This window comes from Corapipo altera, unplaced genomic scaffold (genome assembly GCF_003945725.1).
Source record: "Corapipo altera isolate COAL_440 unplaced genomic scaffold, ASM394572v1 0, whole genome shotgun sequence".
Classification (NCBI taxonomy): Eukaryota; Metazoa; Chordata; class Aves; order Passeriformes; family Pipridae; genus Corapipo; species Corapipo altera.
Window position 1 is genome coordinate 83,829,071 of NW_020884872.1, and position 15,417 is coordinate 83,844,487.

At 45.8% G+C, this 15,417-nt stretch overlaps 1 protein-coding gene across 1 annotated transcript; it reads right to left on the reverse strand.

Moving 5' to 3' along the window:
- Positions 1 to 6,446: 6,446 nt before the first annotated feature.
- On the reverse strand, positions 6,447 to 8,338 carry FAM181B (family with sequence similarity 181 member B). The gene has a single exon (XM_027655907.1). The coding sequence runs from the start codon at positions 8,291 to 8,293 to the stop codon at positions 7,250 to 7,252; it is 1,044 nt and encodes a 347-aa protein (XP_027511708.1). The 5' UTR covers positions 8,294 to 8,338; the 3' UTR covers positions 6,447 to 7,249.
- Between the last annotated feature and the right edge of the window lie 7,079 nt (positions 8,339 to 15,417).

Consider the following 15,417-nt stretch of genomic DNA (forward strand, 5'->3'; position numbering starts at 1 on the left):
AAGGATAGTTCTAGCAGCTCATTTTGGGTTTCTCCGTCTGCTCCCAATTCTTCTCTCAGCAGCAGGACATGTCTGTATTCCTAAATTGTTCTTTTTTTTTTTTTCTTTTGAAAAATGAGGTGATTTGAAACCAGTGATAAAAATAGTATAGATACAAGAAAAATATATCAATGGCAATATTAATACCTATTTCAAGTTTAGAAAGGATCATTGCAGCATCCAAACATGACACTAAGCCTGATATCTGAATTACCTCTGCCAGGAAAAACTGTTCACTTCTCTTTGCCTCATCACTCGAGTCTCTCATCTTATTTAACAAAACTGTATCTTACTTATAATCCCATCTGGTCTGGATTAGTCACTTGTAGGTAGCATTTGTTCTGTAGTAAAACATGTTCTTCCTTCCCTGGCAGGGCTCATCTATTGGCCTAGACAGCACATTTCTTGCAGTTGCCACAGGCTGTAGCGCGGGCTCATCCAGGAGCCAGCGTGCAGCTCTGACAACCAGAGGGGCTCTGAACACTACAATAAAAGTAAATTATATTGAAGTCAGGGCCATGCTTCTCTGACCTGACTTTTACTTTAACCCCTGTGCTTAATGTTCTGTCAGCCTTCTGGCTCTAGGCATGAAGGATTATTTAAGCCATAAAAAGATCATCACAGACTTCTGGATAAAATTCAGGCTGTCTGGCCATCACCTTTGTACTTAACACACCAGGCGTGTTCTTACAAGCAGTGACACCAAATTAAGCCTCTACTCTCCAAGGCATGTTCTGAGGTTTCTTCCTCACAAGCCTTGACTTTGTGTGCAAGTGGGAGACATTTGTTTTGCTGGTGCTTCAAGGGTGCACTGACCTTTCCATCCTGAAAGGAAAATCTTGATAAAATCACTAATTAATGACTGAGTTTGAATCATTTGTCCCAGATATGTGGATAAACAAAGAAGCTAAAGGTCTGGCTGTTAAACAGGAAAGAAAGGTTTTTCTTCATAGAGCAAGCTGTTCAAATAACTAAAATGGTGGTAATTGATTTATATTCAATTATTGGAGTGCACAGAAGCAATTATAGCTGTTCTTTAGAGTCCAGTTCTACAGTGAAGCGTTTCTATGCAAAAAATTATTCCTTATTAGTTACCTGCTGGTGAAAAATGGTGGTAGAAGGATGGAATTTCCTCTTTATTTAGACTTCATACCAAATTTTACCCCTCTGATCTCTGCTTTCTGTTTATTGAGAATAACACTGCCATTTACTCCAGAACTAACGAATCTAGCTGCCAAACCAGTGACAGGGAGGAGACTGCTGGAATGGGAGGGGAACACTGGCCAGTATTATTGAAACAAGATCTGCTAGAGTCCAGCTCAGCTCACAGTCACCTGTGACTGTGAATAGGTTGTGTTCATGCAGCCAGCAGTCAGAGAAGCAAGTGTTATTTTAATCTGTAACTCCTGCAGCTTGTTCTGGAAAATCACTGGAGTGTCCAGAGATCTCACAGACTGACTGTGAACCTCGAGCACCTTTCAGAGCACTCAGCATCAATACCCAAAGAAGCACTCCAGCTAGCTTAGGAGCTGAACACATCAAAGAGACATGGGAGGAGAAAGAAGTATGGATGTCGTGCTACGGGAGGGTCCAGGATAGCTCTCAAGGCCACCCTGGAGTGATATCTCCGCCTGAACCCAAAATAGAGATCTTAGTACACTTGGCACAGGCTTGAGCTCTTTACTGTGCAGTTTGGATGACAGAAAGGGTCATGTCTGCTACGTCATTGAAATGAGTCATGGGGATCAGTCCCTATAAATTCATCCTTCATTGTTTGGTATAGAAGAGCCTGTATCACATTCTGCAATTAAGAAAATTAAAAGAGACAAAATCTGGCCCACTGCCTCTCCTGTGCCACCGTCCCTGGTCCAGTAGCTTCTCAGGCAGGATTCTTTTGTTTGAAGAGTATCTTGGCAACATCAAGTTAAAAAATCATTCACTGAGTTTTCACCACTGTGGAGGTACACAGAGGGTTGAAGCAGTGGGCCTGTATCCTTTATAAAGCTAAACAAAATTTGTAACAATTATGCCCTGCTTCTCCAACAGAAAGCAGTCTGTATTCCCTATATTCTACTAATAGCTGTAGAGCTATTAGTAAAGTGATACTACTTTACCCAGTACAGTAGGGTTTAGGTTTACAGTAGACTTAGGTTTAACTCATTCCCAGTCTGCCAGCAGATTTGCTTCTCTGAGCTGCGGCTGAAACAGCTGAGCTGAGCTCCAGCCATTCCTAGGCTGCCATGCAGCCCCCAGTTCACTCTGACTCTTTCTTGAAGATTCACTTGGGCACTGATCATAGGTTGGAGTAATGGAGGCACAGGTATAGTTCCCTTCAGCACACAGCTAAGGGGAGGCACCTACAGCAGAGGCAGGGTAGAAAATGGGGACAGTCACCTCTTCATCTGGCACAGCAAGATATGCCAGAATTTGTTCAGCAGAGCCTACAGACTGAATTATAATTAGCTGCTAAGGCTGAGGCAGTCTAAAATGCCCACCAGGAGACATCCTAACACACCAAACATGCACTGACAGAAGCAGCAGAAACCATTACTACAAAGCTTGAATCCTCTCATCCCTCCCTTACTACTGACAAGTCCACATTTTCTTATATGCCCAACATTGTTGGGGAATACCTAGAGGGAGCACAGGGTTTATCATGGAGTTTTAGCTGCCTCTGGAAGAGTGACACAGATTGTACAAATAAGATGTTATCCCCCATTTCAGAGAAGGAGAGATGAAAGATCATTTGGGAAATGCAGCGTATTCCTCAAATCCCACACCAGCCAATTCAAGCAATCAAAAATACTTCCCATTGACAGCAATGCAGTGATGTTGAGTCTGTGATCTCTGGACAACTGTGAGTCTGTGGACTACAACCTGAAAAATAAGGCTTTGTCAGTACATTTACCTTTCATATGGAGGGGATCCAAAAAGCTTAAAAACCTACAGGCTGGTGAAGTAGTTCTCTGCCAGTGAGAGAGGGGATAATCAAGGTTACGGTAAGATATTGAAAAATATCATAAAACAGAGAAAATAGTTCTCCCTTCACCTTCCATATTCATAGCATCACCTTTCAGAAATCCTCTGCCAATCTTTACCCACACAGATTTTGGGAGAGGGGGTCACTGCAATAAACTGTATATTTACTCTTTTATGTAAATGTGTTACAAAAACCATTGGATTTTAAGCAAGTGTTCACAAGTCTCTTCAGCTGACACAAAGCTACCCTAAAAGCATTCCCAACTCTCATTTCAAATAGGTTTGTAGTCTTGAACTCTCACATTCCCAGCTGAATTTCTTGCACATCACTACAGAATTGCTCCACCACGTTTTTTCTCTCCTGTTGCCAATAACTGCAGAATTACCTTCAGTTTTTGCACTGTTGCCAAATGCAGTTTATTTAAAAAGTCAGAAAACAAAAAGAGTTTACAATAAACTTCTGTATCTTTTTTACTAACATGATTTTATCTACTATGTAAGCTCATTCAAGGTGACCAATCATCGATGGTCAGGCTGTATTAGAGCAATCCCAAGCTCAGGCCATGAAATAGTTAATGAGCCTGTTTTAAAAAACATTTTCTGGAAGTTGCTTTGGGAAAAACACAGATGTTTAAGTCACAAAATCCTGAGATGCAGTAGTCACTATTCACGTTGAACCCTTAGTTATTCATCAATAAATCACCACTAAGGAAAGGTAAGATTCCCTAATTTAAAAAGAGAATGAAGGGTTCTTGTCATTCCCCTTTATCAACTTTGACTGCACATGAAGTTAATACGTGTATGCTTTATCATCAAAATCTCCAGTAAAATTAGGTAATATGTGTAAAACACACCCGCAACAAAATGGAGTTTAGTGTATCTGGGGAACTCAGTACAGGCTTTGTAAAGTGAAATAGTTTGGTAGTCTGACCTCAATCCAACCAAACAGCACTCATTTCCTTTCAAAGGGGCACGCTTCTTTTAAGACAGAAGAGCTAAAAAGAATCAGCTTTAGTTCATTGGGACAGACTCCTCGTAAAAGTGCATCAAAAACCCCAAAATATCTTGTGCAATTACAAAAGCTTTTATTCTTGCAGATTCTTAAGATGATGCTCTTCAGTGTTTCAGAGGAGAAAACAATTTCTCAAGGGTGTTTCTGAGTAAGACTGTTAGGTGATGTTTTCAGTGCCTGCACTATTCAAGCTGGGGGGGAAACAACCAACAAAAAGAGCCCACACATGCACAAAGGAGATCAAAGATGCAGCCTCACTAGATGGCAACCCCTGGGCTGGTTGGGTGCCTTCACTGCCTCCAGAGCGTGGAGAGGGGCTCCAGTGCTCCTCAGGAGTTACACAGAAGTCCTTTGTTTGGTCTGTGTTGTCAGCTCCTTTCCAGCCTTATTGGACTTCTCATGCCAGGTACTCCTCAAATACAAATACATCTTCTGGCAGAAATATAGCCATACTTTGAAGAACACTGATGCTTGATTTCTTTTTTTTTTTATTTCACTGCAAGCTCCTATAAACTAAACATCCCCCTTTGAGGAACTGTTGCAGGATAGAGGCTAAGCTGAAGAGACATCTGCAACTGCTGCTCAGTCAGGCTGACTCCTGAATCCTGCTCCCAACTTCTTGCAAACCCACAAAGAACCCTTCCAACCTGGCAGCATTGGGAATGGGCTGCCACACCAGCCTTGTACCAGCCCGGCTCTGCTGACACCCACGGAGCCACTTCTCCACTAGTTTTAGACAAGGTCTAAGCCAAGAAGGCTGATGATGTTCAGCTTCTGAGCACGACAGCACCACCTATAAGGCAGCAGAACACCAAATGAGTAAAAAACATTGGCAGGTCAGATATATGGCACTTCATGGCCCTTTGGAATAAAAAGTTGAGACTTGAGGGCAACCAAACCATTCAGGTTTGCAATGTCTATCCCAGAATCTATTCCTGAAGACCTCTTTTTGACATTATTTAAACAAAATCCTGCTGAAACCTGAGAGTCAGTGAAAGACTCCTGAAGCCAGAGATCTGGACAGGATGTAAGGTCTGTTAGGATTAGCTCCCCAGTTAATACACACCTGCATATTGAGCTTGTGAGATAAATACATCCTACGTGAAAAAAAAGGCTTCTTTCCTTAGCAGTGGCCACTGCATTATCAGCATCCCCATCCTTTGTCTGTTCTGCTGAAAGCACAGATCTTGGGCACCCAGCTCAGGTGAGAAAACTGGGCAACAAGATTATTAGCACAGCACCATCAAGCTGAAATATCCCAAGCAGCTGCCAATATATGCTGCAAATTCACATGTGTGAAGCAGATGCTAAACAAACAAAAACCCAAACAAACAAAACAAAACAAAAAACAAACAAAGAAAAAAAAAACACATCTCCACCTGAAATAACAAACAATCCCCTAGCTAATCTTGCCTAGGTAGTCTCAAATGCGGTTAGGCACAAGCACTGCTGGGAGCTGGCAGCACACAGCTCCCGAATGCAAACTGGGAGGTTTGCCAAAATGAAGAAGGCAGGACCGAGCTCGCAGAGTAGGACATTGCCCCATCATCAAAACCAGCAGCAGGGTGGGATTAACCTAATTTGTAGCTACCTTGGCTGGACAGGCTGCCCAATTATCCTCATACACACTCTTGTGAAGCTTAGTGAAATAAACGACTGCAAAACCGTTCTTGAAAAGTGCATTTCCTTAACAGCACTCAGCTAGCAAGACGCTGGAGTGTTGTGGACCTTCATCCACAGTGGTTCCTTTGCGTACAGCTTGTGGAGCCTCTGGGCACCTTTTGAGGAGGAAGTTGGCAGCAGCAGTTACAGCTCTTGCTGTTTAAAAGTAAAATTAAACCATTTTCTGAAAAAAATTACCTCAGTTTATTTCCAAAAGATTTTGCTTCACCTCTCCACATCTTGACCCTAAGTGCCTGAAAAGTTAAATCTGGGCTGAAGAATGAAGAAAACTGCTTTACCTTCCACATTATCTTTTCAAAGGCAGAAGGCACAAGGATTTGTCACCACCGAAGGTAAAACCCCAAGCTGATCCGTATGTGGATCCCGTTTCAAAAACAAACAATCCACTTGGGGCTGGCAGGGAGCCAGACTGCAGGATTGCCTTTGAAAACTTGCATCTCAATAGGAAACCTCTGAGTATTTTGATCTGTTTTCATAACTGTAACAATTTTCATCCCTTGGATTTGTAGTGTATTATTGCTCCTTTCTTTCTACTAAGTTACAAAAACAGCCGGTACAAATGAAGGCAAAACAAGCACGGGTCGCTGTGGGTAAAATACGGCATTTCAAAAGATTTAGGAAAGACAAAACCCACTGCCTGTCTTAACTCCTGCCAAGAAACCATTACAGAGGATGGAGGCGCGGTGAAAGCCCCGTGAACGGAGCGTTTCAACGGCAGTAACAACCACAGATCTCGGATCTATTGTGTAGCTTTATTTTTATAGGACCTATCATAGACTCTTTTACATAACTTAAATGATTATCAAATAATCTCCTGTACATAATGAGACCGAGCCGCATTGCTTTCTGAGCTTTGACACATTCCTGGAAGAAATCCAGCAGTCTGTAGGAATCACATGGCCGCAGTGGTTACAGTAAATTTTTGTCCCGAACTTAAGCCATCAATTAACTTACGTATCGCTTTAAACCGCCGTTTGCAAGATCCTGCAAGACGTTGTTAAAATTTCAGGACACTGAGTTTTGGTAGCAGCATTTTAAATTTTGCTTCACTTTCATTTTCTTGCCTTTGTGACCTCAGCTGAACACCTGCCAGCACTTGTGATGAACACGAGCCTGGGAAAAATGTTAAACGCACCTCAAGTGTTGACGTGAGCTTTAGGTTTAGACTGAAATCACTGACGAGCGGTCACCACGGCCTTTGAGGAGCGCAGCCCCCGTCCCCACATCACCTACAAGTACACCAACGCGCCTGCCTAGAGCCAGCCAAGTCCTGGCCTGGAGGACGAAAAAGGGGGGCACCGGCCGCTACAAAAACACCTGAAGGAACCCAAAGTTTCACATTTTATTTGCAGCGTCCCCCAAAACGCAGGAGGGAGGCGACTGGCAGTGCACAAGGGTGGATCCTGCGGGGGCCGTGGCCGCGGTTTCGGGCGTGCGGAGCCCCGTACGGCCTCCGCGCTGCCCCAGCGTCCGTCAGCCCCGCGGGCGGGTTCCGGGCTCCGCTCCCCGTCCCGGCAGATCCCCAGCCTCGCCGCCCTACAGCCCGGGGTAGCCCGCGCGGTGGTACCCAGCGCCGTAGTCGTAGGGCGGCTGCGGCGGGGCAAGCGGGCACTCGGGGAAGAAGGGGGCGAACCCCGCGGCCAGGTGCCCACCCGGCTCCTCGGTGCTGCCGCCGCCGCCGCCAGGCACCGGGTCCGGGCCACCGGCGTAGAGCGGGCGCAGCGGCTCGGGCGGCGCCTTCCTGGGCGGGCTGCAGGGCGCAGCCGGGCTCCAGGGCGGCTCGGGGTACAGCAGCCCGCCCAGCAGCGGGTGCGGGCCGGCGGGCAGCGGCAGCTCGTACAGCCCGTGCTCCAGCCCCAGCTCGGCGGGCAAGCGGCCGCCGAAGGCATCGGGCGGCGCGGCGTGCTCGGGCAGCAGCGCGCCGTACTCGGGGCAGAGCAGCTCGAAGAACTCGGACGCCTCCGCGGCGCCACCGCCGCCCTTCTCCGGCTCCTTGGCGGGCGGCCCGCGGGCGGCGGGCGCGGGCAGCGCCGGCTCCGTGAAGAAGGAGGGAGGCAGGTTGCGGTCCCGCAGCGGCACCTTCCGCGGGCCGCCCGCCGCCTTCTCGCCGCCGCCGCCGCCGCCCGCCTTGGCCTCGGCGCCGCCCGCCGCTCCCCGGCCCCGCTGCAAGGAGCCGAAGAGGGCGGCCAGGCTCTTGCTCTGCAGGCTGCTGCCCGCCGCCTGCGCGGGCTCCCGGCGCGGCGGGGGCCGGGTGGAGCAGGCGGCGGGCGGGCAGGAGGCGGGCGGCGGGGCGGCGGCGGCGATGATGCCGGTGCAGCGCTTGATCTGCTTTTGCAGATACTTCCTGTGGTTCACCTTCCGCCGCGACTTCACCGGCCGGTCCAGCGCCAGCTTGATGTTGCTGGAGGCCGAATCGATGAAGCTCAGCAGGTCTCGGGTGGCTTCTCTAAAGTCCCCCGCGTCGCCGCCGCCGCCCTCGTAGCCCTTCTCCAGGTCGGCATAGCCCAGGAGCCCGCCGGCGGCGGGGAAGCAGAAGGACAGGAGGTGGTGGGGGCTGAGCAGCGCGGCAGGCGCGGCCATGGCCGGCGGCAAACGCCGCCGCCCCGAGCTCCGACGGGCTCCGCGCTGCGCCGAGCGAGCGGCGGCGGCGGCAGCGGGGAAAAGGCGGCGGGCGGGGAAGGAGGAGGAGGGATCAGAGCTGGACTGGCCCGGCCCTCCCTCGCTGGGTGCCCGGGGGCCGGGCCGGCTGCACCCACCCACCCATCGACCCGAGCGGCAACATCGGCCGCGGCGGGATGACCGTCGCTCCCGGGACGGAGACACACCCCCTGGGACAGGTACACGGGCGCCCTCTGAGCGGACACATATAGTCACTCCGGAGCAGGTGCACAGCATCTCCCAGACCCCATCAGTCTTGTCCCCAGTCCTGCAGCTGCTCGGCTGGCAGAAAACCCGTTCCTCACCTGGGGTCAGCCCGGTGGTGCTGGGTCACCTGCACGGCTCTGGGTGCTATGGCATGGGGACATGCTCTTGCCCTCACGGCCGCCAGGATGCACAAACCAAAATTACTTTGTAAAGGGTGTTTTTTTTCCAAGCTCATTAGTAGGCACATTACACGGAATATTGTATGTTCCTAGGCAAGTCCTGAGAAAATCCAGTGCTGTAATCCAGTAGAGATTTTAAATTACTGGGGTGCATTCACTTAAAATCACAGAATACTGGAATTGTTTGGTTTGAAAGAGACTTTAAAGATCATCTAGTCCAACACCCCTACAACGGGTAGGGACACCTTCCGCTAGACCAGGTTGTTTATGGTCTTGCATGGATTTAGTGAGACAGCGGTATAAAACTATCACATGGAAGGTAGAAAAATTAGTGAAGTGGCTCCTGAAGGAACTATCTTGTCTTTTCTTTGGGGGGGAAAGGTATTTTTTTTATTTTCCTTCAGAAAACTCTTACACTGATGCAGAACAACCCTCAATTCAGCTCTGGATTTATTTGCAGTGATTTTATACATCCAAATTTGAATAAAAATTCATATCTGGTTGTGAATGAAATAAAGTGAATTTTCATGGTCTATATCAATTGATGCAGCAGTTTTGTATTGGAAGATAAAAACAGAAAGCAAAACTCTGCAAAAGAAAGGAAAACAGGCTCCTAGGATTGTATTTGGTGGTAAAATGGAAAAATCAGCCAAATTCACTTCACTGTGGTTTCAAACACTTGTTGAATGCAAAGCAAGTATTGCAAGGAGAAAAGAGGAGAAAGCACATATGTCATGAGAGGAAAAAAAGGCTCAAGATCCTCTACAAAACAAAAATGCTGATTTTCTTGATCTCTAACCAGCATCTCAGCAGGTCTCAGCAGGGTCCCAGTGGCAGGCAGAGCCTCGCAGTCCCAGCCTTGGCTCTGGTGCCAGCAGATCTGGACCGAATGTCTTTTGCAAAACTTTTGCAAAACAACCGGAACCTCCCAGAATCACTTATCTGGGGAGTTGCTCTGAGTACAACTGTGTAATTGAAGCTAAAAAACCCTAGTAGGCAGAGGGCTATGGGAAATCTATATATCTGTCCATGTCAGAATGAGTATGTCTACACAGAAGGTGGATTTAAACTACTTAGCTCGAATACAACCGATGGGGATTAGTGACCCGAGCTGTTACCCTCAGGCCCTGTCAAGCCCTGTCAAGCTTTGCAGCCTGCTCCAAGCTCCCTTATTGATGGGGAAATGTAAAGAACAACATATATATCCCCTGTGTGCTCCACTAGATAGTTTTGCATCCGCTGTGAGGCTACTTCAAACTGCACATGGGTCTAGAAAATGGGGCTCACTATTCTTCGCTGGATGTACAACCAGTTTGGGACCCTTTCTTATGTAAGCAACATGAAATGACTCAAATAGAGCGGCAACGAAGTTGTCCTCAAATTAGTATCTGCTTCAGCATTATAGCAGCAATATTCCAGCAATAACCCTGTCTAAAGGATTTGTTAATGAGTCTGGGTGGTATTATATGCAGAGTGGCTAAATATCCGGTGGCTTAGATAAAAAAGAGCTGAAAGGCCTGGCTTCTCTTCTGTAAGGCTGAATTCATTCAATTAAACAGCTTTGAGAGCTCAGCTACGGTTTAGCAGGAGACTTTATTACCTCCTAAAACTTGGAGAGTATTAAAACAATTGTCAGGCATGCAAAGGAAAGTTTGCATTCACTTGTGCTAAGCAGCCAAATTTACATATTCTCAACCCAATCTGGAGATTTAAAAAGCCTTCATAATTGCATTAAACATGCTTATTCTCTGTGTTCTCTCAGGCAGAGCTGATTACCCCAAGTTGGGCAATGCCTGGAGGGAAATTTGCTAAGCCACATGATGTCAACAACTTGCAAAGAAACTTGATTTTTTTTTCAAGAAAATAGCAGTTTGGTTATTTCTGCAAAACATCTCTCATTTCCATCAACTGTATGAGTGAATGCTTGTCTTCTGCCTCTGCTCCCTCAGGATGCTGATGCTCAGCCCATGCAGGGTGACTCTCAGGCCCCACCAGCGATCTATCTCAGCTCACTGGCAGGGTCTAATGTCCAGGAAGTGCTGGGATCAGACCCACAAAATAATCCCAACCCTAAGCGAAAATTTTGGACCAGAATATTCTTGTCCCTACACTCTTCCTCTATCAGACTGAAGTGAGTGAAGTGGCTGCAGAAGTGCTTCCCTCCTCACAAACCTCCATCCCACAAGAGAGAACTGAGCACTCACTAAGGAGCTCCAGGGGCTTTATTGCTATTTTCTTGCCCGCTTTTGTGTAGGATGTTTATCCGTTTTGGTTTTTTTTTTCATTTTCTTGCTCATTGTAGTGAGCATCATCTCAAGCAGTTTTGGGAATTAAACCAAGGCTTTCCAGAGCAATACCCTTGGCACCAATCTTAGCCTTTTTTAGAGAGAGTGGCAGCACAGTCACTCAGTGAAGCAAAGGGAGCAGTGACATGCCGTGGTCACTAATGCTTTGCACAGGACACAGATTGAGCTCACGCCCACACGATCAAGCCCTTCGCAAGAAAGACAATTTGTTATCCTTACAGACGAAGCTGTCCAGAAAGAAGAGAGCAACTTAGAGAAGCAAGGAAGCCTTGCACATCTGAGCGCTGTGTTAGTGCCAGCACTTGTGTGGAGCAGTTCCTCACTATAGACAGTTGCAGAAACTCTGTCTGCCCTCCTGACGCTTGTGGGACTGCCCGTCTCAGTGTCCAACACCAGGATAAATCCTTTGCCATGCAGGGGCAGGATCCCACTAGGATTCAGCCTGAAGGAAACATCTCATACTGTGCATCATCACTAAAAGGAAGTAGATTCAGGCTGATGTAAGGAAGAAATGTTTTACAATGAGGGTGGTGAAATACTGGCACAGCTTTCCCAGAGAGGTGGTGGATTCCCCATCCCTGGAAATATTCAAGGCCATGTTGGATGGGACTTTGAGGAATCTAGTCTCGTTGAAGATGTCCCTGCTCATTGCAGGGGTGTTGGAACTAGATCTTTAAGGTCCCTTCCAACCCAAAATATTCCATGATTCTATGAATACTAGCAAAACCTTCCCCTAGAGAAGGCAAACAAAATCCAGCACTGAGCCCAGCCCTGTCAGTTCACAACACTCATTTTCCTTTCATCATGGCATCAGGAAGGCAGCATGAAAGTAAGAAAATCTCTGTGACAGGGGAGGGAAGACTTTTTTTTTCTCTTCCTAGTCATATGGCCCATATGGTTGTCGAGTTATGGGAAAATCTGGCTGCCCAAACAGGTGTCACCACTCCCAACCTACAGTCTCATTTCCTGATCGTGTCTTAATCGGCGAGTTGGTTGTGAAAGTTGATTTCTTGCACATTCTTATATCAGTGGGAATTTCTGCCCTTCCCTGACAAGTATTATAGGCAGCCTTTGACATACAGCCCTACAGGACCTAAATAGGCTGCTATTCTTTCCCTACACTGAAAGGGAGCTTTGTGCCAGGGATTCATTAAACTGCACTGCACAGCCCTTCATAAATGGGCTCAATAATGAACAGTCGATTTAACTGGAAAAGCTGCTGGAGCTGTTAAATTAAAGGGAAATAAAGTGCACTTCAGGCTCAGTCTGCCAGAAGAAAATGTTGACCTAAAAAAAAAAAAATCTTTATTTTACTCAATCTCTTGCAAACAGGCTAAAATCTTCAGGAAGTTTATACTCACAACAGTGGGAACTATTTTAAAACATACCAATTTTCTTCCCCACTAATAAAGATAGAAGAATTGCAATAAAATATTCAATAAAATCAGAAGGAGGGATGAAAGGCATATTCTACTTAAGCCAAATTTAGTCCCCTTAACCTAAATTTAGTAATTTTTTTGTAGATATGAGATTGTGTGGCTTATGTAGATCCAGTCTTTACTTGCCTTAAATCACTGTAGACTCCTTCAAGTGATGTGTGATCATACATGGTTCTTTCCTTAACAGTCTTGGCTGCTTTGAGATGCTATTTTATTCAAATTAAATTATTAGTGAACACAGGATTGAAGACTAAGCACCCTGCAAACAAAGCCCTGCTTTCCACTTGCAGCTTCTGGATGCCGTTGTCTCGTTTCCTTTCCCCTGTTTCAATCTAGTGTTTCAGGTTCTCCTGGAATATATTCCCTCCAGAAGAAAGGGCAAAGCAGGTTTTGGTAACTGGTGAGTGGGTCATATGTGTTTGTAAGCCCTGCATCACACTGGAAATAGCTGTACAAACGTAAAGCATGAAGCTGTATTGTCTGTTTAGGGGATCATTGCTCCATCAGTAGATACCGTATAGGCTCTTGTGGTCCTTGCCCAGATGGGGCTGAGCTTTGAGATGCCACTGGAGTGTTCTGGGTTTCAGCAAAGTATTCTAAACTAAACACAAGCGTCTGAGGTGGACACATTTAACCTGAGGGCGTTTTATATGCTTATTGTAAGCAAGAAAGTTAAAAAAAATATTCAATTTAGACTTGGAAAAGAAATAACGTGTCACTCCAAGCCCTTATCCAATCAACTTCATATAGCCAAAGTTTCCACTGGAGCTGAGTTCATAAAGTCATTAGGGAGAGACTTTATTTCCAGTTTGCCAGTATTTCCTGAAATTTTGGGGGGTTATGCAATCAAGTCCTTCAGCCTCCAGTTCTGGGATCATGTTGCTCATAAGGCAATAGTTGTTTTGCCCATATCAGGTGTGCAGGAATCAGCTCAAAAATGGACACACATGGGGGGATTATATTTAATCTTCTGCATGAATAGGGAAGTCCGTCATTCAGCTGAGCCTGACCCAACTCTTGGATTTAGAAGAGTGGAATTCCTTATTTCGATGAGGTTACTCCAGTGTAAAAGTGGGGTTGCTTAGCGGTGAATCAGCTCTTCCATCACAGCCACCTCATTCTCCTTCATCTGGGCATTTACAAATACTGTTCCACAGCTCTGTTATGTACTTCATATATGAAATATTGTGAAGAGAATCTATGTGAAGGTAGACTGGAAGTTTAAGGACAAGAAGATCAGAAGAAGCATGCACTGGAGAAGGGACCATGTCCAAATTTAATTCCTGGGGCAGCTCATCTTAAAAGAAATCCCAGCATAGCCTTAAAAAAAATTGTGTTGCTTTCACTGTCTCACAATTTAGCTATTTTTTTCATTATATAAACTTCTTGATTGCAGAAACCCTCATCTTCTTCATACTAATTGTGATTTTTGTTCAAATCTTGTATATAATATATAAGGTGATGGCATCAGGCTTTCAGCTCTTCACTGAAGTTGCCTTCAGTGGGTTAAATATTTTTTGTACTCTCTCAAAATAGAGCATTCAGGAAGACTATTACCTGAAGTGTATCAGCCTTCCACCTAAATTTCCATAATTATTTATAATTTGATTATAAATTACCTGGTGTAGATCAAAATCCCCAAAAACTTGTGAAAACATGAACTTGTCTGCCAAAAAAAAAGTGCAGTTGATAAGTTGATAAGCCACCTGTTGTGCTGATGACTCTGTCACCACTGCAACAGCTGTGCAAAAAGTACCACTTACTTCTTCAGGAAAGAGTTTGGGGATTGAAATTGTAATTTTGTTTAATTAGGTCCTGCTCATAGTCTGACACTTGACTACTGGTGGAAATACACTTTGAAGAAACATTTAGAGATACTAAAAAATAATAAGAAAAGTAATCACTTTTCATACTATTGAGAAATATTTCTTCATGGTTTTTTCCCCTCAGTCTATGTGTATTCCTTGAAATGTTCAGGGTTTTATCTTCACTTAGAGACATTTCTGAGGGTAAATGTGTGGGGTTTGGGATCAAAATCCTTACTTTATTTTTGCTAGTCATGCAGGGTGCTGTTTGGAAGAGCTGAGTAGAAAGAAAACATGAAATGCAATGAAACAGCAAGTAATATCAAGTACCATCTTGTTTGCTGCAAACTGTCCTTCCTCTGGTCTCTTTTTGCTTGTCAGGAACCAGTTTGTTTGATCTCATTGTTCCTGACAGGCTTTGGAGAGGTGCTACATGACTTTGAGAAGGGGCCGCATGGCTTTGGGGAGGACAAGAACTCCTCAAATCTTACCTGATGCAAATAGTGAGGATTTAGCAAATGCTGCAAAATAGCCTTCATGTATCTCCAAATGGCCACTGAAACCAAAGGTGTTCCTCAGAGATCCATCCACAACACAGGGTAGAGCACAGGAGGGTCAGGTGCTGTCTGGTGTATGATCGTGTGGTCATACACAGCTTGACAACAGCACTTCAGAAAGAAGTCTTCTTGTGACATCTTCCCTCCATGTACCTATGAGCTGAACTGTACTTGTCCTTCCAGCCTTCTCATGGCCTGGGTTCAGCCTTCTCTCCCACTCTAAGTAACTCCCAAATGATGCTTCACCCATGCTGACTTGGAGGTGACTCCTCTTTGACTTGGAGGTGGCTTTCAGGTATCTGTGACCATGGCAATGCTACTGTAATTCTTCTTATGCCTTTATGTCTCAATCAAACCTGATGCAGCTCAGTTGATGAATCAGCCTGCTTCAGGGAGACCTTACAGCACTTTCCATTACCTGAGAGTCCTACAGGAAAGCTAAAGAGGGACTTTTTATGAGGGCATGTGGTGATAGGACAAGAGGTAATGGGTTTAAACTGGAAGAGGGCAGGTTTAGATTAGATATTAGGAAGGAATTCTTTACTCAGAGAGT

Excerpts from the sequence above, each read along its gene's own strand:
- FAM181B (XM_027655907.1), bottom strand. The coding sequence starts at position 8,293 with ATGGCCGCGCCTGCCGCGCTGCTCAGCCCCCACCACCTCCTGTCCTTC.